Consider the following 23,979-nt stretch of genomic DNA (forward strand, 5'->3'; position numbering starts at 1 on the left):
TTTTATGTTGTGTACACTCAGAGTACAATCAAGACAGACTTGCTGGTTTCAAGCTGAATACGACGGGAAGAAATGGGGAAGTACTGTTTAACTACACAGATACATCAGGTTACATAGCCCAGTACTTGTACGATGTGACTAGTACAAATGTGATAGCAGCATCATACACACAAATAAGTGTGAATAACTATTTAACTCTATGTGAAGTGGAAATATATGGTGGTGAGTAATTAGTGCGATTGTAATTAACCTTTAACAATATAATATTTTCTGTAATCTTTTATTAAAAGTGTCTAATAAAATACTTAAAAAAACTTTTTAAAAAACCACGTTTTTCTTGTGGACTAAAAAGTAGAAAATAAATTTTTCTTTTGTGCTTCCTCGAGCTGTGCAAGTTCTTGTGATGACTGACAAAAAACGTGGGTACGTTCACCATCAAATTTCCCGACCCATCTGCCCGACCCACGTTTTTTGTCAGTCATCACAAGAACTTGCACAGCTCGAGGAAGCACAAAAGAAAAATTTATTTTCTACTTTTTAGTCCACAAGAAAAACGTGGTTTTTTAAAAAGTTTTTTTAAGTATTTTATTTTCTCCTTTTTAGTCCGTTGCTACACATGAAAAACGTGGTTTTTAAAAAAAGTTTTTTATATAGTTTATTTTCTACTTTATCTAATGACTTGATTAAGTATGACTTTACTAAGTGTTTATAAATACACGGACTAAAAAAATCTTGAGCGACCAGGATTCGAACCTGGGTTGTCGCGGCCACAACGCGAAGTACTAACCACTATACGATCACGGCCAGCGCATTGGGGCCGAAGTAACTGTGTCAATAAGCCTACAGTCTTGTCGGTATCTTTAGAAATCATGTCCTCAATTTTATGGTCCTTGGGGCGTAATTAAATTAAGCTAATTACGGTCTCTAATTGCTAGTTTTTATGATTGCATCTGAATTTGTTAGGCGAAAGTAGCCTGTATGCCAAATTTCAGATCTCAAGAGCAATCAGAAGTGGGCTAATTTTCGATGTCAATTTTAACAACAAACATCCAAACAACCAAACAAACAAACGCGAAGCTGAGTTAAGAAAAACGTGTTAAAATAGCCTATTCTCTAGATTACCATTGTACTTATTTAAAAAAAAAATTCAGACTGTGATCTGAAAGTACCTCTAACTAAAATAAAATTTATTATTTCGAGATATCAAAATGCACTTAATTCACAGACCACCAGTGCTTTAATCAAACATTCGGACTGGAATGTAGGAGTGCATGTAACTGTATGAGTGGACAAGAAAATTGTTTGGTAGCCACTGGTGGGTGTGCGTCCGGCTGTGCATTAGGCTATCACGGAGAAGGTTGCACGCGAGGTTGGTAGTTATAAAGTAAATCAAAATATGTTTATAAACAAGTAGAGTAGGGATAACATTTAGTGCACAATAGCTGAAATCAAATATATAAAGTAAATTAAATTGCAGAAAGCAGCGACCACGATCGTGATTAAATTTTATTTTATCGAAATATACGCATGGACATTGTAGTTTTAATATCATTGGTTTACAGTTCTACATTATAGATTTGATGTATTGGCTGAAATCGTTTCAATTTTTTCAAAACAGAGCAATTAAATTTCACTATATTCTAATTAACTTTAATTATCATAAAAATCAACTATTTTTTACCGTTTAAAATTTGATTTAATTTCAACTTCCAGAATGTCAGAACCACACATATGGGTCTGACTGTATGTACAACTGTTCAACGAATTGTCCGAATTCCGAATGTAACAAAACATACGGTCATTGCTTCAACTGTACAGCAGGATATCGCGGGGAGTTTTGTAACATCAGTTTGTATTGAAACTTTACTTCATGTGTACGCTAATTAAATGTTAAATTCCCACGTATTCTTATGTTGGCAAGGTTCTGCATTTCGAAAAACAACTTATTCAGGTACTAAGGTTCTGTAGCTTTAAGATTTCAGATGTTATTACTTACACAACGCAAGTAATATTTTTCTATTGTGTTTACTGTACATTCCGTATTGCTTGAATATATTTAATGTTCATTAATACCAATTTAAAATTTAAAGCATGCGACAAACAACATTTGGACCTAACTGTGTGAACAATTGCTCATTAAATTGTGAAAACTCTGAATGCAATGGTACAAGTGGCCTATGTAACAGATGCAAATGGGGATATCAGGGAGAGTTCTGTAATAAACGTAAGTTCTGATAAGCGATAAGAAAATTTAAAAAAATTGGTGTTTGAACTGAAACGGCTAGTTTTATATTAAATCCATCATTAGAGAACGTTTGATCTAACCACAGTCAGGCGGTTTGCAGACCAGTAGGTTTCAGTGCTCGCACTAGAAGCAGTAGGTCGCCCTTGACAAAACTATCATTACGCTGAAGAAAGTAGGTCGTCCCCTTACAAAACTATCATTACGCTGAAGAAATTAGGTCGCCATTGACAAAGCTATCATTACGCTGAACAAAGTAGGTCGTCCCCTTACAAAACTATCATTACGCTAAACAAAGTAGGTCGTCCCCTTACAAAACTATCATTACGCTGAACAAAGTAGGTCGTCCCCTTACAAAACTATCATTACGCTGAAGAAATTAGGTCGCCATTGACAAAGCTATCATTACGCTGAACAAAGTAGGTCGTCCCCTTACAAAACTATCATTACGCTAAACAAAGTAGGTCGTCCCCTTACAAAACTATCATTACGCTGAACAAAGTAGGTCGTCCCCTTACAAAACTATCATTACGCTGAAGAAAGTAGGTCGTCCCCTTACAAAACTATCACTACGCTCAAGAAAGTAGGTCGTTCCCAGACCGAACTACCACTACATTTAAACGAGGGATGCTATGCTATGTACGGGGTATAGGATAATGCCCTTCTAGAACAAACAAGTAACATGTACGAAATGCTTGGTTCTACGTCAGGTTGTGGTATGCCTAATCTCACAAGATGTTCAAGAAGAAGATAATATCTTTTTTACTTTGTATTTGTGCGAACAATAAACATAATATATACAACATGTCTTTTTTTTCAAAAACCCAAATAGCATACTCATAATATTTTTTTTCTAATTTTGCTTAACTTAAGTATAAAAAAAAAACCTAGTGTTAATATGAAAATTAATGAAATTTAAAATTCTTATTCTTTAATAAACCAAAACTTAATTTAGCGAACATATTTTTTATAACATGTTATACATGTATTTTAAAGCTTATGAGACAGATAATATGGGTCTAACTGTACCAACACATGTATTTTAAAGCTTGTGACGACAGCCACTATGGGTCTAACTGTATCAGCACATGCTCACCACATTGCAAAGAACAAAAATGTGACAAAGTTACAGGTCACTGCAACACTTGTATAGCTGGATATCTTGGCGGCTACTGTAATATAAGTGAATACAATTTTAAATCATTGCTTTTTACACATAAGTTAAAATTTCTTCACAATAGATAATAATTAAGATTTTCCCCATTATAATATTGAATAACGTATTGTATATATACTTTTTATGTTTTCATTCAATCATTAGTTCTTTAGTCGTCAGTAAAAGTAAAGTTCCCTTTCAAACCTGACGGTCTATAGAGCAAGTGAAGTAGAGTTCACTTGTTTTTGTGACCTTGGCATATGAAGGGATAGTGTGGTCAGCACTATGCCCAGCCGCCTTTACTTTCCCTTACATGGATAGGTACCCATCAGAGTTGAGTGGACTCAGGGACGGTCTACTGACTTGAACCCGGATTTAGTCGTCAGCGAGACAAATAAATTGAGAGTATAAAGGTTATATCTGATCCATCCAAAACAAATGTAAAGAATATTTTTCCTATTACAGCATGCCCTAACCAGTATTATGGGGCTTTCTGTGCCCAGACCTGCTCGAAGAACTGCCAGAACTTTGAATGTAACTCAGCGCATGGAGCTTGCTACAGCTGTAGTGCAGGATATCGTGGAGATTTCTGTAATATGTGTAAGATACTGTCATGGCTACAAAAGTAGAGCAATATATCGTATAGAGATTTGTTATTCAAATCGTTGTACTAGATCTATATATTTCATTAAACATTAATAATTACAATTGTAATTGCAAGTGTAAAAATTCAACTTTTTGTGTCAGAAAAAATATTAATAATCCACGCAGCAAACTTAAAGATTGAATCTTATGCAATAGATTTATTATGCTGTTAATTTACTGAATGTAACTTACTAGCATTAGAAAAAAAAATCTTTATATAGCCAGTTTTTGTTTTGATTGGTTTACCAATTACATTTTTAAATTGCATCAAATAAACAAACCTTGTGTGTGTCACAGCAGGCTAATCTAATCATAATATTATTTAGCGTGCGACACCAATCACTACGGCCCAAACTGTGTCAACAACTGTTCAACAACCTGTGTCGGCTCTTCGTGTGACGCGACAACCGGACACTGCCATAGCTGTATCCAAGGTTACCGGGGTCAGTTTTGTCAAGAGGGTAAGTAGCAGAGAGATTACAATCAATAATCTTGGAGTTAAGTAAATTTATGATAGGCATTACATTTCATGTAAGTTTCTCTGTTCTTATTATTTCTTAATGTACAAATTACTATCGGCAGATCTGGGATAGGCAGAAAACCTTGTTTCCCAATATATATATATATATATATATATATATATATATATATATATATATATATATATATATATATATATATATATATATATATAAGGTGCATACGCTTGCTTCGTCACGGTGTGAAATTTAAATTTTTGGATGACAGAAAAAATAGGCATAAAAAATCTCATTTTTTAATCGTGTAAAATAAATTTGAACTGCACATATTTAAAATGAGGAGCTAAAAGCTAAAAACAGAATGGATAATAACATACCCGCATGAAACCACGAACCACACACCTTACTAAGCCAAACCACTCCACCGCAACCCACATTTCAATGTCTCACACAGCAAAACCCACACCCATCATCTCACACCACTACACTCACCCTACACATCCAATAACTCATCTGACACATACACACCACTTTCAACACACCACAAACACTACACACTCCATTACACAACACACGGAGAGGAGTGGAAAATGGTATCTATATCATATAAAGTAGAGCTGAATAAATGAAGTAGAGACGAAGAGATAAAGTATAATATTATAGCTGAGTTACAAAACTTTGGCACAATGGACAGGCTGGTCTGAAAACGTAATTTTTTTTTTTTAAATAACGAATCGACGGATAAACTCCATTTAAAAAAATTAAACATTACAATTTGATATAATATGAAATTTACAAAATAATTAAAATTGTAATTATGCAAATCATTTGTTATTCTATAAGCACACGATAGGTTGGCAGAAGGCGTCGGCATCGGTATAGGAACCATGTGTGTTGTCATCGTTATAGTCTTAGCAGTGGTCTGTATTGTACGTAGAACAGCGTGTTCAGCTACAAGTAATGGGAACAGCCGGGATGAGCAAACAGGAAACCGCAACGTCAGAGAAAGTAAATATGATTCAGTTTACACAGAATAACTTTCAATAAATGTTATTGAATTTTTCTAAAGTTTGTATGCCATGAACTGCAAAAATTAATACAATTAATTTAATACTAGCAGTGTTTCTTTTAGACTTTTTTTCTCCAGGGGGAATGGGTGGGGGGAGAGGGGGGACGGCACTTAATATTTTTGGAATGGGGGGGGGGGGGGCGGACTACATTTTCCGGAGAAGGTGACAGAGGCGTAACTTGGGTAGGGGTGGAGCAGGCGCCCCGGTCGCCGACCCTGCGGGGGCGCCAAACGGAGTAAAAAAATATTTAAAAGCCATGTGGCGCAAATTTGAGAGTTTGCTCCGGGTGCCGGAATGTGTCTCTACGCTTCTAGGGGGAGGGGGGAGCACTGGTAAAACTATATATTTTTTCTAAATAAATTCCATTTCATTTGGGGCGGGGGGTTAGACTTTTATTGTGAGGGGGGAGGAACCGGAAGAAACTCTGAATATATACAAAGCTCGTATCACATCAATTAGATTAGCATTATGATGGTTTCATTGTGTGTTTCAGGCAGTCAGACTGTTTATAATGAAATGGATGCGGCACCACCCGCTGTTGAATTGAATGCTTATGATTACATCGGTAAAGACACGACACCTTACGACACATTACATAAAGAGGATAATGAGAAATCTCAATACGAGGCCGTATCTATGACAACCATGAACACCTGAACGTACTTTGGAAAAAGTTAATTGTTTTAGTTATAGTTCACGTTTGTCATTTAATATTTACAGTGATGGTTAGATATTTTCAATTGTAATTTTTTTTACAACTATGTTTACACTCCATATTTTGAATTTACATGAATAAAAATTTGTTTTTCTATATCCACGTGTTTGGCAATACTGAGGGCCAACGACATATTTTCTTTATGGTTAAATGTCGTCTTCTTACGTCTTTACTTATGCTTGGTGTACATACAAGTTACTCTCTTCAATATTTATAGGCCTCACCAGCCACACAACTATTGGTACGTTGGACTTATGTTGGTGATAGAGGTTTTGGGGTCATCCATAAATGACGTCACGCTTTTTGGACGATTTTTACCTCCACACCACACCTCCCCTCCGTCACACATCGTCGCAAAAAGCCAGACCCCCCCCCCCCCGTACCCCCCTAAAATGACTTCACGTTTCATCTTGATTGTTTTTAAAAATATTAGTTTTTTCCAAAATCATGTCTGAACTCTATCAACATAGAGTATTTTAATCAATTCCTATGACAATCTATTGAAACGGTTAACAAAAAACGTGGGTCGGGCAGATTTATGATTAAAGCGAAAACGTACCCACGTTTTTTTGTCATCAAATGTATGAACAGTCATCACAAGAACCTGCACAGCTCAAGGAAGCACAAAATCTACGAGCAGTCATTGGTAGATCCCCTAGGGTCGGAAGAAAAATTTATTTTCTACTTTTTAGTCCACAAGAAAAACGTGGTTTTTTAAAAAGTTTTTTTTAAGTATTTTAAATAACATTGCTTTTATATAATGCAAAGGTGTGACATCACATCATCTGACCCCCCCCCTCCTCCCCCGTATCACACACCGTCACACACTGTCACAAAATTACGGATCCCCCTCCCTCTTACGACGGTGACGTCATTTATGGACGACCCCTATGACATTACTATTGTTGTTTTTAACTAATGTTCCCTTTACTGGGAACAAGCTAGTGAGAAAGTAAATTTGTGTTTGCGGTGTTCTGAAAGTCTTACACAAGGATACGAGCCGATCCGCTATTTAGTTGTTTTATTTTCTACTTTTCATTTATTCATAATTTGTGAATTCGACACTACCGATGCTGCGACTGAAAATATTTGCTTTAAAACACTATCAGTAGCTCGTGAAGGACAATAAACACCACCCTCCACATCCCCCCCGCACCCCCCCCCCCCTCCACCAGGGAAAGCAACCAACTCTTAGTTACCTCCCCTAAGTTTCAAATCGTTTAAAAACTACATTATCTGCCCCTAATAGCCGTCACTAATCGACCCGACTCTACTATTGTAAACATTTGGGGTGAACCACCACTCACCGGACTGGTGGGGGTGGTAGCGATATGCCTAGAAAGCGGGGTAGGATCGGCTAAGCCCTAACGTGGTGGTGTCTCGCATTTTCCCAGGTAGAGAATAGTATATGTAGACAGGGACTGTATTAATGATCACGTATTTACTTAAAATTATCTATCCTAAGCTCAGCTGAGCTAATTAATTATAAATTTATTAAATGCTACATTCTATTAAAATTCAATAATTAAATTTTTGCATATTACGTTATTTATAAGGAATATTTATAATCTTTCAATACAATTATTTGATTTTAAATATACAAAATTTTCCAAACCATGAAATTTTAGCAACCGGCGATAGACTGGACCCAGATCAATCCCATATTTAGTTAGCTTTGCGCAGTGGCGGTACCATAGCCAATGAGGTTTTACCGAGGCGTGGTTATTGCTAGTTGAAAACTATTCCCAATACCCCGCACAGACGACCTTCATTGGTCGGCTCGTGCAATTTTTAACGGCTTCCTCTGGAGGCTTTACAGTAAACTGAAAAGAGTGGCTCCTGATTTCTTCCTGTTAATTCTTAATAAAATGCTTTCTCTGCAAAATTAGTTAAAGTTCAAATTCGAAATTTTTAAAAATTTTATTAGTACTCTAAGAATCGTAAGTATAACATTTATAGTTACAGTCTTTACATCTCTGTGTTTTGATGAAATGTTTTATAGATTATAAAGAAGTACATACCAGTATACAATTAAAATTGTTATCACTAGCTCTAGCCTAGAACTATTATTAGAATAGTTATTTTGCTACAACCTATAGACCAAACTATATAGGCTTTCACCAAATGAGGAGAAACGTATTCACCAATTAAGTTATCCGATACATGATAAGATTTGATTCCAAAAAACTTAAGAACAATATTCCTTTTAAGCTGCGCGGCTACCAATTAGTTTTGAACCTGCCTCGTAGTCAATTAATATCTATGTAGGCAAGACGATGCAAGCCGACTAGTTAGCCCTCCTCCTCGCTATATATATATATATATATATATATATATATATATATATATATATATATATATATATATATATATATATATATATATATATATATATGAGCTGTGGTTCACCCCACTAAGGGGAAACTAAGGGGACGTTAGAAGTTCTGCTTGGCCTCTTCATTGTCATCTGTAAACTGTCGTCACGGACGGCTGCTTTCACGGGGGACGAGGGGTGGTGTCAAATTTCCAAACTATGGATTACTGATATTTCATCGCGATCCATTCTTTTCATTGTATTTCAAAGCCTCCAGGGGAAGCCGTTAAAAATTGCACGAGCCGACCAGTGAAGGTCGTCTGTGCGGGGTATTGGGAATAGTTTTCAACTAGCAATAACCACGCCTCGGTAAAACCTCATTGGCTATGGTACCGCCACTGCGCAAAGCCACCTTTTCATGGGCTCAATCTACCCCCCACCTATTTTCTGCTGTTAAATTTTTATGGTTTTTAATATTTGAAAACAAGTCAGTACAAATATTTACTCTAAGGCGTGAAATGTTCGTACCTTAAATAAAAAAAAACAATACTAACAAATTACGCTTTATGCTAAGAACAAATCTCGAAAACTTATAAAATCTTGCATTTATAATTATTAATTAATTAAGAATTAAAATTGCTTGATAAAAACAAGATTAAGTCACTATACAATAGAACTCTCCAATTGAGTTATATATAAGGAAAGCTTTGAAAACAAAGGTCGTAAATTATGTACAGAGAATAAGTGCAGCAGATAATGTAAGTAATTGAAAATTATTATTGTCTGTCTTTAAAAAAAAAAAAATGAGCGTTATTTTTGGTTTGTAACATTGTTGATTTATGAAATCCAAACTGAAGGGGATGGAGGACGAGGACGGTGAGTCCAAGTAGTAAGATTTCTTGGTCACGTGTTGACTTGAGAGTCGAGGGGGGGGAGGTGAGGGGTGGATTGGTATGGATCCACGTGGCAGTCTACATGTTACAATTTAACATCAAAATACTACCCACACAACAAACATAAAAAAAAACTAACATGTAAAATGCATTACAGTTTAACGACTCTTTTCGGGTTTAGTTATGAATAACATAAAAAAAAATCAACAACAACAACATAAAAAACTGAGCATGTAAGAAACTCATAGTTTGAATACGTAGGCCAATGACATTCGTGGCTCTGTAGTATGTAATTAGTAGTCAACATTCGTTAATGAAACGTTTAGGATACCGAACCTGGCGTTACGAACTACCCAGATGCTGCGTCAGATCTGAGAAAATAATAATTTTACAACTCCCCCCCCCCCCACCCCTACCAAGAAAACATGCATGGACAATATCTTCATTAGTTTTTTTGTTAAACTAAGAAAAATAAATCCCTTAAAATAAAATGTTCTCGTTATAATGGCTATTCATGCTTAATGCCATGTTTTTTCTTTATCTAACAAACTCTAGATTGTACACTAAATACAAATATTTTAAAACAGACACTGTCCAGTGTTTCTTCCAAACTATTTTCTCCGGGAGGGGGGGGGGGGCACTTGCAATTTTCGGGGGGGGGCGGTAGACTTTCTTCGGGGGGGACGGGACACTGTTAAAGTATATATTTTCTATATAAATTATATAAATTTCCTTTAGTTGGGGGGGGGGGGGGGGCGGTAGAAGTTTTTTTTCCAAAGCCCCCCCCCCCCCCCCCCCCCCCGAAGAGATGCCTGGAAGAAACTCTGACACTGACGATGATAGTAAATCTCTACATATGACGGAATCATTAGCATCACGATGTACACATACACAATGCTTCTTGTAAAATTAGTATATTTTAAGTAATTTAAAAAAGTACTGTTACGTTTGTGTGTACATTGAAATTGGGGGTTACGGGGCGTGAAATTGGGGGTTACGGGGCGTAAGTTCAAAGTTGACGTATGTGGACAAGGGCAAGTATTGCAATTTAATAATGGGAATGTGAAATACATTTCAATAAATCGCCACTTAACTTACGATTCAAAGCTACAATAATCACTCTAGTCTATCTCCGACCTCGACAAGGGAGGGACTTAAATTCAGAATTTTCGTGGACTTCACAGATGATTGGCCCCTAAACAAGTTTGAATTTTACATATTCTACTGACTTGGGATTCGTACATGGGACTTTCAGGATAGTAGCCTAGCTCTCTACCTCTAGGCCACTATATTTATAATATTTATAATATTATTAAATTACAATAGTTCTCATTTAGAGAACTTGAGATGTTTTCAATTGTATCCGATCCCTCTAAATGATAAAATTCAAGGATGAAATGTGCCTGTTACTGTTGCTTACTACATCTTAGCTAATTTCTATATTCACCGGCTAGTTTCTTAAAATGGTAGTTACAACTATTTAGTGTTTTTTATTACATAAATAGCTACTTCGACTACATGCAACGCAAAATCGTTACTTGATACGAGATTTTTAAATAGCTTACTTTACTTAAATTAGGTCGATTGTGTAACAAGAATGCTTAAATTAGTAGTACTACGCGTCAATTTAAATAGTTAAATAGTGTGCGAATTGTCCCTAAAATATCGTGTGTGGAATAGGGCTACATTAACTTGACACTAGTTTATAAAATAGCTATTTATATTGTTCGAAGCTCATGTTGCGTATATTTAACATACTTTGAGTAGTTTCTTTAGGATCCATTCATTTCATTGTATTGTTAAGCCTCCAGAGGAAGCCGTTAAAAATTGCACGAGCCGACCAGTGAAGGTCATCTGTGCGGGGTATTGGGAATAGTTTTCAACTAGCAATAACCACGCCTCGGTAAAACCTCATCGGCTATGGTACCGCCACTGCGCAAAGATAACAATGATTAAGCTCATTCTACCCCCGACGTATCTTCTGCTGTTAAATTCTTATGGTTGAGTCTATTAGAATATACAAAGGAATAAATATCTGTTTATAATAGTTTTTACAGCTAATTAATAAAAATTAGTAATACATGCTTTTTGCAATTTAGTTTCACATAATCCAAATAACGTATTAGAATATAAGATATATATTGGAAGAAATACAATTATTTACACTCTATGGAGGAATTTTGTTATTTGAAGGAAAGGTAACCCAGAATGTACCATTGTTTAGGATAAGGGAAAGAATCAAGGAAACCTAATATTTACAATGTAACTATTAATTATTAGGAAAAAAAAAACAATATTGAACCAATGATGTTAAAGCACAAAAAGTGTCATTATAATCTATTGAAAAAACGGTTATGTCGAATCCTCTTACTCATCCTCACCCTTTACATTGCGGATGCCCATGTTACTGTCTTTAAATTAAATTGACACATTAAGAAAAATAAAGTGGACAAATAGCTGGTTTTTCTTTACAAGTGCAGTTAAGTATTTCATACACCGTCATCTCGTGTCTAAGTCTACCTACTACTGGTATTTAAAAAAAAATAAACAAACCAAAGTAAATTTTTATACCTGTTCTTATATAATTATATTAAGCTTTTATATTCTTTACCCAGATTTTTATCACCAATTTAAATATTATTATAATTTTCAGAATATTTCCGGAACTATTAAGTCAATCAAAGATGATGATTATACATTTTTATTACACAAGAGGGGTTTTCCCAATGTTGTTTTCTGGGGATATTTAAAGGTCAAGGTCGCCTATTTATAATTGACTAAACACGTAAGGCAACAACGAGGTTGAAGATAGACTAGAGTGATTATTGTAGCATTTAATCGTAAGGTAAGTGGCGATTTATTGAAATGTATTTCACATTCCCATTATAAAACTGCAATACTTGCCAATTTTTATTAAAGTGTTATTTTTACCCAAAAGTGTTCTTTTTATCCAACTGATCCTTGCTACGCCTATTCCTATTCGTTGATCATTTTTATTCTAGCTGAGGCTACCTCCAAGACTGAAACTATTAAATATTTAAACGAAGGGAAATATATAATTGAAATAATATGTAATTATTTTTGCAATATGAGCATCCTAATTTAAAAAAAAAAACAATTTTTTTTTCTTTAAAGACGATTAGGCTATAAATAAGTTCCACGTCTCCTTGCTAAATTTAGGTTCCGACATATCTATATATATAATTCTCTTCTGGGAGCCGCTAGAAAACAAGCTGCAAACGTGCTCCCTACATGGGTCTGGTGAGTTGTGGTTCACTCTTTATGTTTACAAACATTACAAACACAGCCGGGTTTAGTGACGACTATTAGGGGCAGATAATTTAGTTTGAAACGATTTTAAACGTAGGGGGGGGGGGGGTAACTAAGTGGAGTTTACTTTAACGGAGGGGTGGGGGTGAAGGAGGGGAGGGGGGGGTTATCGTCCTTACCGAGCTACTTATAGTGTTATTAAGAAATATTTTCAGTGGCAGCGTTGGTAGTGTCGAATTCAAAAAATTCACAAATTATGAATAACTGAAAAGTAGAAAAAACAACAACTAAATAGCCGCGTATGATATGCCGCGGGTTGGCTCGTTGTAATTATAATTAGTCTGTCTACATGTATAATTCCTGAGTTCATCGTCTGCTCATAGTCTACATGCAAAAATAGACAATAGTACTGATAGAATTTATCGTTTGAATTTCAGTTAGTGATTTATTCATTTTGAAAAGAAACATTGTTAATTGTATAATCTACCGAATAATTTAATTAAACAAAGACAGCAAGATCGGATATTCCCGTTATTACATAATAAGGTAAGCCTATAAATTTTAGGGTCTACTAGCTCAATCTCTAACATATCGGTGTAGCTGTCAACATACAATAATGTATATACTTTTATACTCTGATATGTATACTTGTAATAAATATTACTTTTTTGTTCACTAATTAAATGGTAACAATACTATTTTTGTTTGTGCTAGTAATAAAACTTTAGACCAAATTCGAGCGAGTTTTCGGAAATTCTTTTTTTGTGTGGAAATTCTCGATGTGAATTTATTTGAGGCACACTTGTTATCGCCCTTTAACACCAGGAAAATTAATTAAAAGGGGATATAACAAGATAAATAATGTGTGTATGTTCATATAAGATATCCGTGATACACGGTAGGATTTGTATAATTTGCCCTTATCACATCTGATTAATTTATGAAAACGTTATTTGATAAATAATTCGTTTTAGCTTAATTCACATTATAGACAATGTACAATACATATATGACACGGATGAGTGCGGTAGTCGTTCATTGTGTCCAATGGGTGGTAAATAGCAGTCTTAGAAGACCCTGACTTTTACAACAACAACAAAAAAAATCCATTTTGACTAGAAAACGTATGTATTTGCAGTACAATTAATACGTTACCTTCCCTCAGTGGCGTAGCGAGGTCGGGTGTCACTTAATGGTGTCACCCCCCCCCCCATAGGCGTAGCGACCCTTCCCAGGGAAAAACTTTCGATTTGCATCCCCCTCAAACATTCGATTTGCACCCCCCCTCAAACTTTCGATTTGCACCCCCCCCCCCTCAAATTTTTCTCTATATATGTTGCTATTTTTTGGTGTCACCCCCATAAATGGTGTCACCCGGTACAGTCCGCAGCCCCCGCCCCCCCTCTGCCTTCCCTTGACTTACGTCATTTTAATAATAAAAAAAATACTTGTGTATAGCAGCCGATTATCTCGTGTCTAGAAATGTCAATATATAGGGCAGTGACCTAAGGAAATGTTATATAGCTAAATACAGGGTTGGGCAGTGGCGTTACTTGGTTTAGAGACACCCGATGGGGTACGCAAGGTGTCCTCACCCCCCCCCCCCCCTTTACTAGATATCATCTCCTTCTAACATCGGGTGTTGCCACTCTATGCTTAAGTATGTAAAAAGTAAAGTACCCCTTCGAAAATTACGGTCCATGGGGAGGTGAAGTAGAGTTCACCTGTTTCAGTACCTCAGTCTAAGAAAGGATAATGTGGTCAGCCCTATGCCCAGCCGCCTTTACTTTCACTACCGAAGCTGGGTAGTCTAAGTACTGACTCCAGACTATCGGGTTAGCATTCAAGTGCTCTACCATTCGACCACAACGCCGTATGAAGATCTGTATGTAACGTTAATGAGTTCATGAATGAACAAGACAAAGAAAATGTGTGCATTAAAATAGTCCCTAGCCTAGCTTAGAGGGTACTGTTTGGATTGTTACTTATAAGTATTCGCGTATATTTAGAGTAGCGACCCTTTTGTTTACATGATTTCATTACCCTTCAAGCTGTAGTCCATGTTAGTTATATTGAGATTAAAGAATGTAAATAAATAGTACTCACAAGTATGGAGAATAGGAACGATTGGGAAGAGAGTGACATATAGCGCAGGAAACTTAGTGGGTAGGGGGCACAACCACGTCATTCTGTCCCATGCTTAGAATAGGTGGCACAACCACGTTATTATGTCCCATGCTTAGAATAGGGGGCACAACCACGTTATTATGTCCCCTGCATAGAATAGGGGGTACAACCACGTTATTATGTCCCATGCTTAGAATAGGGGGCACAACCACGTTATTATGCCCCATGCTTAGAATAGGGGGCACAACCACGTTATTATGTCCCATGCTTAGAATAGGGGGCACAACCACGTTATTATGTCCCATGCTTAGAATAGGGGGCACAACCACGTTATTATGCCCCATGCTTAGAATAGGGGGCACAACCACGTTATTATGTCCCCTGCATAGAATAGGGGGCACAACCACGTTATTATGTCCCATGCTTAGAATAGGGGGCACAACCACGTTATTATGTCCCATGCTTAGAATAGGGGGCACAACCACGTTATTATGTCCCCTGCATAGAATAGGGAGCACAACCACGTTATTATGTCCCATGCTTAGAATAGGGGGCACAACCACGTTATTATGTCCCATGCTTAGAATAGGGGGCACAACCGCGTTATTCTATCACGAGCCTAGAAGAAATATATCAAACAGTGGCAATGGCGTAGCGAGGTCGGGTGTCACCCGGTGCGGCACTTAATGGTGTCACCCCCCAGAGGCGTAGCGACCCTTCCCGGGTACAAACTTTCAAATTTTCGATTTACACCCCCCCCCCATCCTCGAACTTTCGATTTGCACCCCCCCCCCCTCAAGTTTTTCTCTATATATTTTGCTATTTTTTGCCTTGGTGTCACCCCCCTAAATGGTGTCACCCGGTGCGGTCCGCACCCCCGCCCCCCCCCCCTCGCTACGCTCCTGAACAGTGGTACTCCTAAGATATTGTTTTTTTCAGAACGTCTGATCCGTAAGCTGAACAAACATGTCCAATGCCGTCAACTTCCGGTTGGAGTTTGTAAACGGCGATATAACCAATCAAAAGGTTTGTTGTCGTTAACGTTGTTGTTTAACCGACCCAATAGTCTAACGCCACCGTTCAAGGTGGTGGTCTCCTGGTTTTTTTTTTTCAAGTATTATGCTTCGGGTGGGGGGGGGGGGGGGGGTGACTTGAAACTTTGTAATTCCTGACAAGGAGTTTTGTTTCTCTTATGGGGTAAATCAATAAGATATAGATGACTCATTCATTAAATAAAATTAATTTTACTCCGCTTTTTTTTATCATGAAGCCAAACAATTTGTAATGTAACATACAGAATAGAACATAGCCAGAGTTTCTTCAAGGCATCCGTTCGGGGAGGCACCGCCCCCCCCCCCCTCGACAAAAGTCTACCCCCCCCCCCCCCGAAAGAAATGGAATTTATATAGAACATATTATATGCTTTAACAGTGTTTGCCTCCCCCCCCCCGAAAATTTTTGTCTGCCCCACCCCCCCTCCCCGAAAATTTCAAGTGCACCCCCGGAGAAAAAAGTCTGGAAGAAACACTGAACATAGCCGCCGTAGCATTTCTTACAAATGCCCCACACCTAACGAACTTTTGAACCTTTATAAAAATAAAGTAAAAAAAAAAAAACAAAAAAAAACAACTCTATTGCAAATCAACTGTCAACTGTTTGCTATAGGGCTCGTAAGTAGGTCACCAACCAGTTCTACGGCTCAATAAAGCCTGCATGAGCTATGAACTGTTTGGTGACCTACTTACCAGCCCTATAGTTCGACGGTCTTACAGTGAACTCGGCATATAGAGTGATGGGGGTCAGTTCTATGCCATACGTCGCTTTTATTCTCCCTTCTTACTTATTCGAGTCTGTGATTTAAACTCGAGATTTCCGAGTTAGCTCTCGTATGCCCTAGCACCCGACCATATTGTGAGATCCGTCTTGTTCTTGTACCCAGGCAGACGCCATTGTTAGTTCCACACTCAGCCACAAGCAGATGTCAAAGTGCTTGCTGTCTGGCCAAGTGCTAAAGAAGGCTGGAACTGAAGTACAGAACGCTCTAAATGCGGTAAATTTTTTATTGACATTTTTTTAGTAGCTACATTAGGTTTGTATTGGTCTTTCAAGTGTCTATGACTTTAAAACTGTTACACAATTTATTTGCTATTTTTTTTTTTGACGAAGGACATTGGAGGTAAGATTTATTTATTTTTAATTTAAAAAAAATATTTTTTTCATTCCTTCATTATTGAGCCACTTTACTTTGTATAAAGCTATGTATAAAAGCGAAAGAACATTAACAAGAATATTAATTCTTTTCATTTATTACTTTCAACATATGCTTATTTCTCATTTATTTCTTACTTATTTAACTTTAAAAATAAGTACTTGAAAAAAAACACGTCATATTTAATATCCAAGAAATCAAGCAGGACAACCTACATAACTTTAATATATTTCTAATATAATTTACTCATGAGTGCAAATCTTAAAAACAACAGTTTGTTTTTTGTTGTCTTTAATATATTTCTTATATAATTTATTCAAGAGTGCAAATCTTAAAAACAACAGTTTGTTTTTTGTTATCTTTAGTATATTTCTAATATAATTTATTCAAGAGTGCAAATCTTAAAAACAACAGTTTGTTTTTTGTTATCTTTAATATATTTCTTATATAATTTATTCAAGAGTCAAATCTTAAAAACAACAGTTTGATTTTTGTTATCTAATATATATTTCTTATATAATTTATTCAAGAGTGCAAATATTAAAAACAACAGTTGGTTTTTTGTTATCTTTAATATATTTCTTATATAATTTATCCAAGAGTGCAAATCTTAAAAACAACAGTTTGTCTTTTGTTATCTTTAATATATTTCTTATATAATTTATTCAAGAGTGCAAATCTTAATAACAACAGTTTGTTTTTTGTTATCTTTAATATATCTCTTATATAATTTATTCAAGAGTGCAAATCTTAAAAACAACAGTTTGTTTTTTGTTATATTTAATATATTTCTTATATAATTTATTCAAGAGTCAAATCTTAAAAACAAGTTTGTTTTTGTTATCTTTAATATATTTCTTATATAATTTATCCAAGAGTGCAAATCTTAAAAACAACAGTTTGTCTTTTGTTATCTTTAATATATTTCTTATATAATTTATTCAAGAGTGCAAATCTTAAAAACAACAGTTTGTTTTTTGTTATCTTTAATATATTTCTAATATAATTTATCCAAGAGTGCAAATCTTAAAAACAACAGTTAGTTTTTTGTTATCTTTAATATATTTCTTATATAATTTATCCAAGAGTGAAAATCTTAAAAACAACAGTTTGTTTTTTGTTATATTTAATATATTTCTTATATAATTTATCCAAGAGTGAAAATCTTAAAAACAACAGTTTGTTTTTTGTTATCTTTAATATATTTCTAATATAATTTATCCAAGAGTGAAAATCTTAAAAACAACACTTTGTTTTTTTGTTATCTTAGAGACCAGGGGAGCTAACTTTCGGTCAAGTGATCAACACAACACCAGGTAACCTCAGAGACCGTGTGCGCAGCATCATGTTCGTCTGTCTGATGGCTTGGCAGGACGGCAACGATGAGGTTTGTGTTAACTGTCACGGAGTTGTGTTTTGCAGGTGAAGTAGAGTTTACCAAATTTGAGGTGTGTATTACCCAATGGACCCGTTGGGGATTTGTGGGTTTTTGGGCAGGTGAAGTAGAGCGAACCAAAATTGAGGTGTGTGTTACCGAATAGATATGTTGGGAAGTTGTATTTATGCAGGTAAAGTAGATCTTACCAACGATGAGGTTTAACTTACCCAACTACCTGTTACAAGGTTGCTTTTTATTTAGGTGAAGTAGAGCTGATCAGAAATATTTACCATTGCATTTTTACGTGCTTTAGTCAAATAATTGATGATCCAATCTAACAAATCCAACTGGAAGGATGTGATCAAATAATGTTTCTGACTTGTAAAAGTACGACTACCCTCCTGTTTTGCGTACAGCGGATTAGTTCAAAAAGTGAACCTTTAATATCGCGGAAACATAACAAGCTGAGACTATACAAGCAATGATGAACTAACCTTAATAACCTTATGGCTAAAAAGTACTTTATTCGTCCCTATTTTGACCTTTTAATTAAGTAAATGAGTTTAATGTCGCTTTCAATATGAACAAAGGCTGATACTCCATGCTCGAAAGCCCAAGTAATTACTTGGGCCCTAATTATGGATAAAAAAAAATAATAGCTGGATCAGTCATGTATCGCTTAACACAAGCCTATATGTAACAAGGTTTTTTTAATATTTATGTTTTCCTTATTTAACTTCTCTCTCTGCCTCAGGGACTGTTCTCCAGTGTGCTTGAATGCCTGAACATAGCCTCTGAACAGAATTACAAAAGCATTGCATTACCAGCACTAGGCATGGGTGGGTTCAAGTACCCACAATGGGCAGTCGCCGAGGCCACACTCAAAGCCATCGTCTCGTACTTCGTTGCGTGTGAAGCTACGTCCCTGAAAACTGTATACATTGTTCTTCCCCTTTACGACATAACTCAACAAGCGTCGATACAGGTATGGCGTGTACAAGTATATACAAGCATAAATTATATATATATATATATATTTATATATATATATATATATATATATATATATATATATATATATATATATATATATATATATATATATATATATATATATGATAGAGAACGTTTATTATAAAGCATTTAATCTTATAAGAAGGTATTGTTTTGGCCTTAAATTGAATTAGCAACCAACATTTTAATATTACAGGTTTTCCTCCAAATGGCAAAGATGTTTTTGTCTGGAATGAACTTCTTAAGCCCAGAGGATTCAAAGAAATTCAGGACTGATATATCTGGCTTGACCGCCTTCGAAGGCATAGAGAGACAAAGACTACAGACAGGTATATATATATATATATATATATATATATATATATATATATATATATATATATATATATATATATAGCCAATTCTATTTACAATTAAATTAATCTTGACTCCGATGACGATGTATTTATTTTCTTTTTAATTTTGTGATTGGAGAGGTGAGGATTGTTGGAGTGTAGGGAATTTTCCACGATGTTGTATTTTGTATTGAAGATAATTTGAACAAATAGAGTTTGTAGAAAATAATTGGTTTTTTAATTCACATTCTTTAAGAACAAGAAGAATAACTTTGTTTTAAACCTCTCTACTAGCTGGTATAAACATCAGGGCGCCCAAGATTGAAGAAAAGGACACGGGAGACTCCACCGTCTCACTCTCTTTGTCTTCAGGCGATACTGACTCTGCCTTAGATTACAACGTGACAACCAGCGCTGATTGGAAAAGTTTGTCCTTCACTGCTAAAGGTACCTTGACCGTGAATGGGCTGAAAATGATGAAGGATTTTTTTTGGAAGAAGTCGTAGTCTTCGGACTAACATACCCACATTGTAGTTTCCAGAATAGTTCCCCTGAGACTGTTGTTTCCAGAATAATTCACCTCACATTGTAGTGTAGACTAATTCCCCTCACATTTTAGTGTGTAGAATAATTCCCCTCACATTGCAGTGTCTAGACTAATTCCCCTCACATTGCAGTGTCTAGACTAATTCCCCTCACATTGCAGTGTCTAGACTAATTCCCCTCACATTGCAGTGTCTAGACTAATTCCCCTCACATTGCAGTGTCTAGACTAATTCCCCTCACATTGCAGTGTCTAGACTAATTCCCCTCACATTGCAGTGTCTAGACTAATTCCCCTCACATTGCAGTGTCTAGACTAATTCCCCTCACATTGTAGTGTCTAGACTAATTCCCCTCACATTGTAGTGTCTAGACTAATTCCCCTCACATTGTAGTGTCTAGACTAATTCCCCTCACATTGCAGTGTCTAGACTAATTCCCCTCACATTGCAGTGTCTAGACTAATTCCCCTCACATTGTAGTGTCTCGACTAATTCCCCTCACACTGTACTGTCTAGACTAATTCCCCGCACATTGTAGTGTCTAGACTAATTCCCCTCACATTGTAGTGTCTAGACTAATTCCCCTCACATTGTAGTGTAGACAAATTCCCCTCACATTGTAGTGTGTAGACAAATTCCCCTCACACTGTACTGTCTAGACTGATTCCCCTCACATTGTAGTGTCTAGACTAATTCCCCTCACATTGTAGTGTCTAGACTAATTCCCCTCACATTGTAATGTAGACAAATTCCCCTCACATTGTAGTGTCTAGACTAATTCCCCTCACATTGTAGTGTCTAGACTAACTCCCCTCACATTGTAGTGTGTAGACAAATTCCCCTCGCATTGTAGTGTCTAGACTAATTCCCATCACATTGTAGTGTCTAGACTAATTCCCCTCACATTGTAGTGTCTAGACTAATTCCCCTCACATTGTAGTGTCCAGACTAATTCCCCTCACATTGTAGTGTGTAGACTAATTCCCCTCACATTGTAGTGTGTAGACTAATTCCCCTCACATTGTAGTGTCTAGACAAATTCCCCTCATATTGCAGTGTCTAGACGAATTCCCCTCACATTTTAGTGTCTAGACTAATTCCCCTCACATTGTAGTGTCTAGACTAATTCCCCTCACATTGTAGTGTCTAGACTAATTCCCCTCACATTGTAGTGTCTCGACTAATTCCCCTCACATTGTAGTGTAGACAAATTCCCCTCACATTGTAGTGTGTAGACAAATTCCCCTCAAATTGCAGTGTCTAGATGAATTCCCCTCACATTGTAGTGTCTAGACTAATTCCCCTCACATTGTAGTGTCTAGACAAATTCCCCTCACATTGCAGTGTCTAGACTAATTCCCCTCACATTGTAGTGTCTAGACTAATTCCCCTCACATTGTAGTGTCTCGACTAATTCCCCTCACACTGTACTGTCTAGACTAATTCCTCTCACATTGTAGTGTCTAGACTAATTCCCCTCACATTGTAGTGTAGACAAATTCCCCTCACATTGTAGTGTCTAGACTAATTCCCCTCACATTGTATTGTCCAGACTAATTCCCCTCACATTGTAGTGTCTAGACTAATTCCCCTCACATTGTATTGTCCAGACTAATTCCCCTCACATTGTAGTGTAGACAAATTCCCCTCACATTGTAGTGTCTAGACTAATTCCCCTCACATTGTATTGTCCAGACTAATTCCCCTCACATTGTAGTGTCTAGACTAATTCCCCTCACATTGTATTGTCCAGACTAATTCCCCTCACATTGTAGTGTAGACAAATTCCCCTCACATTGTAGTGTCTAGACTAATTCCCCTCACATTGTAGTGTCTAGACTAATTCCCCTCACATTGTAGTTCTAGACTAATTCCCCTCACATTGTAGTGTCTAGACTAATTCCCCTCACATTGGTAGTGTAGACAAATTCCCCTCACATTGTAGTGTGTAGACAAAATCCCCTCACATTGTAGTGTCTAGACTAATTCCCCTCACATTGTAGTGTCTAGACTAATTCCCCTCACATTGCAGTGTCTAGACTAATTCCCCTCACATTGTAGTGTCTAGACTAATTCCCCTCACATTGTAGTGTCTAGACAAATTCCCCTCACATTGTAGTGTCTAGACTAATTCCCCTCACATTGTAGTGTCTAGACTAATTCCCCTCACATTGTAGTGTCTAGACTAATTCCCCTCACATTGCAGTGTCTAGACTAATTCCCCTCACATTGTAGTGTCTAGACAAATTCCCCTCACATTGTAGTGTCTAGACTAATTCCCCTCACATTGTAGTGTCTAGACTAATTCCCCTCACATTGCAGTGTCTAGACAAATTCCCCTCACATTGTAGTGTCTAGACAAATTCCCCTCATATTGCAGTGTCTAGACGAATTCCCCTCACATTTTAGTGTCTAGACTAATTCCCCTCACATTGTAGTGTCTAGACTAATTCCCCTCACATTGTAGTGTAGACTAATTCCTCCTCACATTGTAGTGTGTAGACTAATTCCCCTCACATTGTAGTGTAGACAAATTCCCCTCACATCGTAGTGTCTAGACTAATTCCCCTCACATTGTAGTGTAGACAAATTCCCCTCACATTGTAGTGTGTAGACAAATTCCCCTCAAATTGCAGTGTCTAGATGAATTCCCCTCACATTGTAGTGTCTAGACTAATTCCCCTCACATTGTAGTGTCTAGACAAATTCCCCTCACATTGCAGTGTCTAGACTAATTCCCCTCACATTGTAGTGTCTAGACTAATTCCCCTCACATTGTAGTGTCTCGACTAATTCCCCTCACACTGTACTGTCTAGACTAATTCCTCTCACATTGTAGTGTCTAGACTAATTCCCCTCACATTGTAGTGTAGACAAATTCCCCTCACATTGTAGTGTCTAGACTAATTCCCCTCACATTGTATTGTCCAGACTAATTCCCCTCACATTGTAGTGTCTAGACTAATTCCCCTCACATTGTATTGTCCAGACTAATTCCCCTCACATTGTAGTGTAGACAAATTCCCCTCACATTGTAGTGTCTAGACTAATTCCCCTCACATTGTATTGTCTAGACTAATTCCCCTCACATTGTAGTGTCTAGACTAATTCCCCTCACATTGTATTGTCCAGACTAATTCCCCTCACATTGTAGTGTAGACAAATTCCCCTCACATTGTAGTGTCTAGACTAATTCCCCTCACATTGTAGTGTCTAGACTAATTCCCCTCACATTGTAGTGTCTAGACTAATTCCCCTCACATTGTAGTGTAGACAAATTCCCCTCACATTGTAGTGTGTAGACAAAATCCCCTCACATTGTAGTGTCTAGACTAATTCCCCTCACATTGTAGTGTCTAGACTAATTCCCCTCACATTGTAGTGTCTAGACTAATTCCCCTCACATTGCAGTGTCTAGACTAATTCCCCTCACATTGTAGTGTCTAGACTAATTCCCCTCACATTGTAGTGTCTAGACAAATTCCCCTCACATTGTAGTGTCTAGACTAATTCCCCTCACATTGTAGTGTCTAGACTAATTCCCCTCACATTGTAGTGTCTAGACTAATTCCCCTCACATTGCAGTG

The 23,979-nt window shown here is 36.7% G+C and overlaps 3 protein-coding genes and 3 non-coding genes across 6 annotated transcripts; 3 read left to right on the forward strand and 3 right to left on the reverse strand.

The window, feature by feature from the left end:
• The first annotated feature begins 134 nt into the window (after nt 1-134).
• LOC131932242 (multiple epidermal growth factor-like domains protein 10) lies at nt 135-6,360 on the forward strand. Its single transcript, XM_059289104.1, has 9 exons — nt 135-222; nt 1,226-1,369; nt 1,714-1,848; nt 2,091-2,224; nt 3,291-3,425; nt 3,864-3,998; nt 4,370-4,504; nt 5,366-5,530; nt 6,086-6,360. Exons 4-9 carry the CDS (start codon nt 2,092-2,094, stop codon nt 6,247-6,249), a joined length of 867 nt encoding a protein of 288 aa, XP_059145087.1. The 5' UTR covers nt 135-222; nt 1,226-1,369; nt 1,714-1,848; nt 2,091; the 3' UTR covers nt 6,250-6,360.
• Nucleotides 6,361-7,978: 1,618 nt separating this feature from the next.
• Nucleotides 7,979-8,117, forward strand: LOC131932243 (U4 spliceosomal RNA). The gene has a single exon (XR_009384523.1). It is a non-coding gene; the product is annotated as a U4 spliceosomal RNA (small nuclear RNA).
• Nucleotides 8,118-8,892: 775 nt separating this feature from the next.
• On the reverse strand, nt 8,893-9,031 carry LOC131932246 (U4 spliceosomal RNA). The gene has a single exon (XR_009384525.1). It is a non-coding gene; the product is annotated as a U4 spliceosomal RNA (small nuclear RNA).
• Nucleotides 9,032-11,319: 2,288 nt separating this feature from the next.
• LOC131932245 (U4 spliceosomal RNA) lies at nt 11,320-11,458 on the reverse strand. The gene has a single exon (XR_009384524.1). It is a non-coding gene; the product is annotated as a U4 spliceosomal RNA (small nuclear RNA).
• Nucleotides 11,459-12,260: 802 nt separating this feature from the next.
• Nucleotides 12,261-22,236, forward strand: LOC131932238 (protein mono-ADP-ribosyltransferase PARP14-like). The gene is made up of 7 exons (XM_059289101.1): nt 12,261-12,359; nt 15,851-15,937; nt 16,851-16,961; nt 18,391-18,507; nt 19,253-19,483; nt 19,709-19,841; nt 20,142-22,236. The coding sequence occupies exons 2-7, from the start codon at nt 15,878-15,880 to the stop codon at nt 20,351-20,353; spliced, it is 864 nt and encodes a 287-aa protein (XP_059145084.1). The 5' UTR covers nt 12,261-12,359; nt 15,851-15,877; the 3' UTR covers nt 20,354-22,236.
• Nucleotides 14,944-15,489, reverse strand: LOC131932240 (uncharacterized). The gene has a single exon (XM_059289102.1). It carries the CDS (start codon nt 15,487-15,489, stop codon nt 14,944-14,946), a length of 546 nt encoding a protein of 181 aa, XP_059145085.1.
• Nucleotides 22,237-23,979: the final 1,743 nt, after the last annotated feature.

Source organism: Physella acuta, unplaced genomic scaffold (genome assembly GCF_028476545.2).
Source record: "Physella acuta isolate Inbredline_101_S28 unplaced genomic scaffold, ASM2847654v3 ptg002118l, whole genome shotgun sequence".
Taxonomy (NCBI): Eukaryota; Metazoa; Mollusca; class Gastropoda; family Physidae; genus Physella; species Physella acuta.

Coding starts and splice junctions, on each gene's coding strand:
- LOC131932240 (XM_059289102.1), bottom strand. CDS start 15,489: ATGGGACATAATAACGTGGTTGTGCCCCCTATTCTAAGCATGGGACAT.
- LOC131932238 (XM_059289101.1), top strand. CDS start 15,878: ATGTCCAATGCCGTCAACTTCCGGTTGGAGTTTGTAAACGGCGATATA. Junction 15,938..16,850: donor GCGATATAACCAATCAAAAG/GTTTGTTGTCGT, acceptor TCTTGTACCCAG/GCAGACGCCATTGTTAGTTC. Junction 18,508..19,252: donor GGCAGGACGGCAACGATGAG/GTTTGTGTTAAC, acceptor TCTCTGCCTCAG/GGACTGTTCTCCAGTGTGCT.
- LOC131932242 (XM_059289104.1), top strand. CDS start 2,092: ATGCGACAAACAACATTTGGACCTAACTGTGTGAACAATTGCTCATTA. Junction 3,999..4,369: donor TGGAGATTTCTGTAATATGT/GTAAGATACTGT, acceptor AATATTATTTAG/CGTGCGACACCAATCACTAC. Junction 4,505..5,365: donor GGGTCAGTTTTGTCAAGAGG/GTAAGTAGCAGA, acceptor TTATTCTATAAG/CACACGATAGGTTGGCAGAA.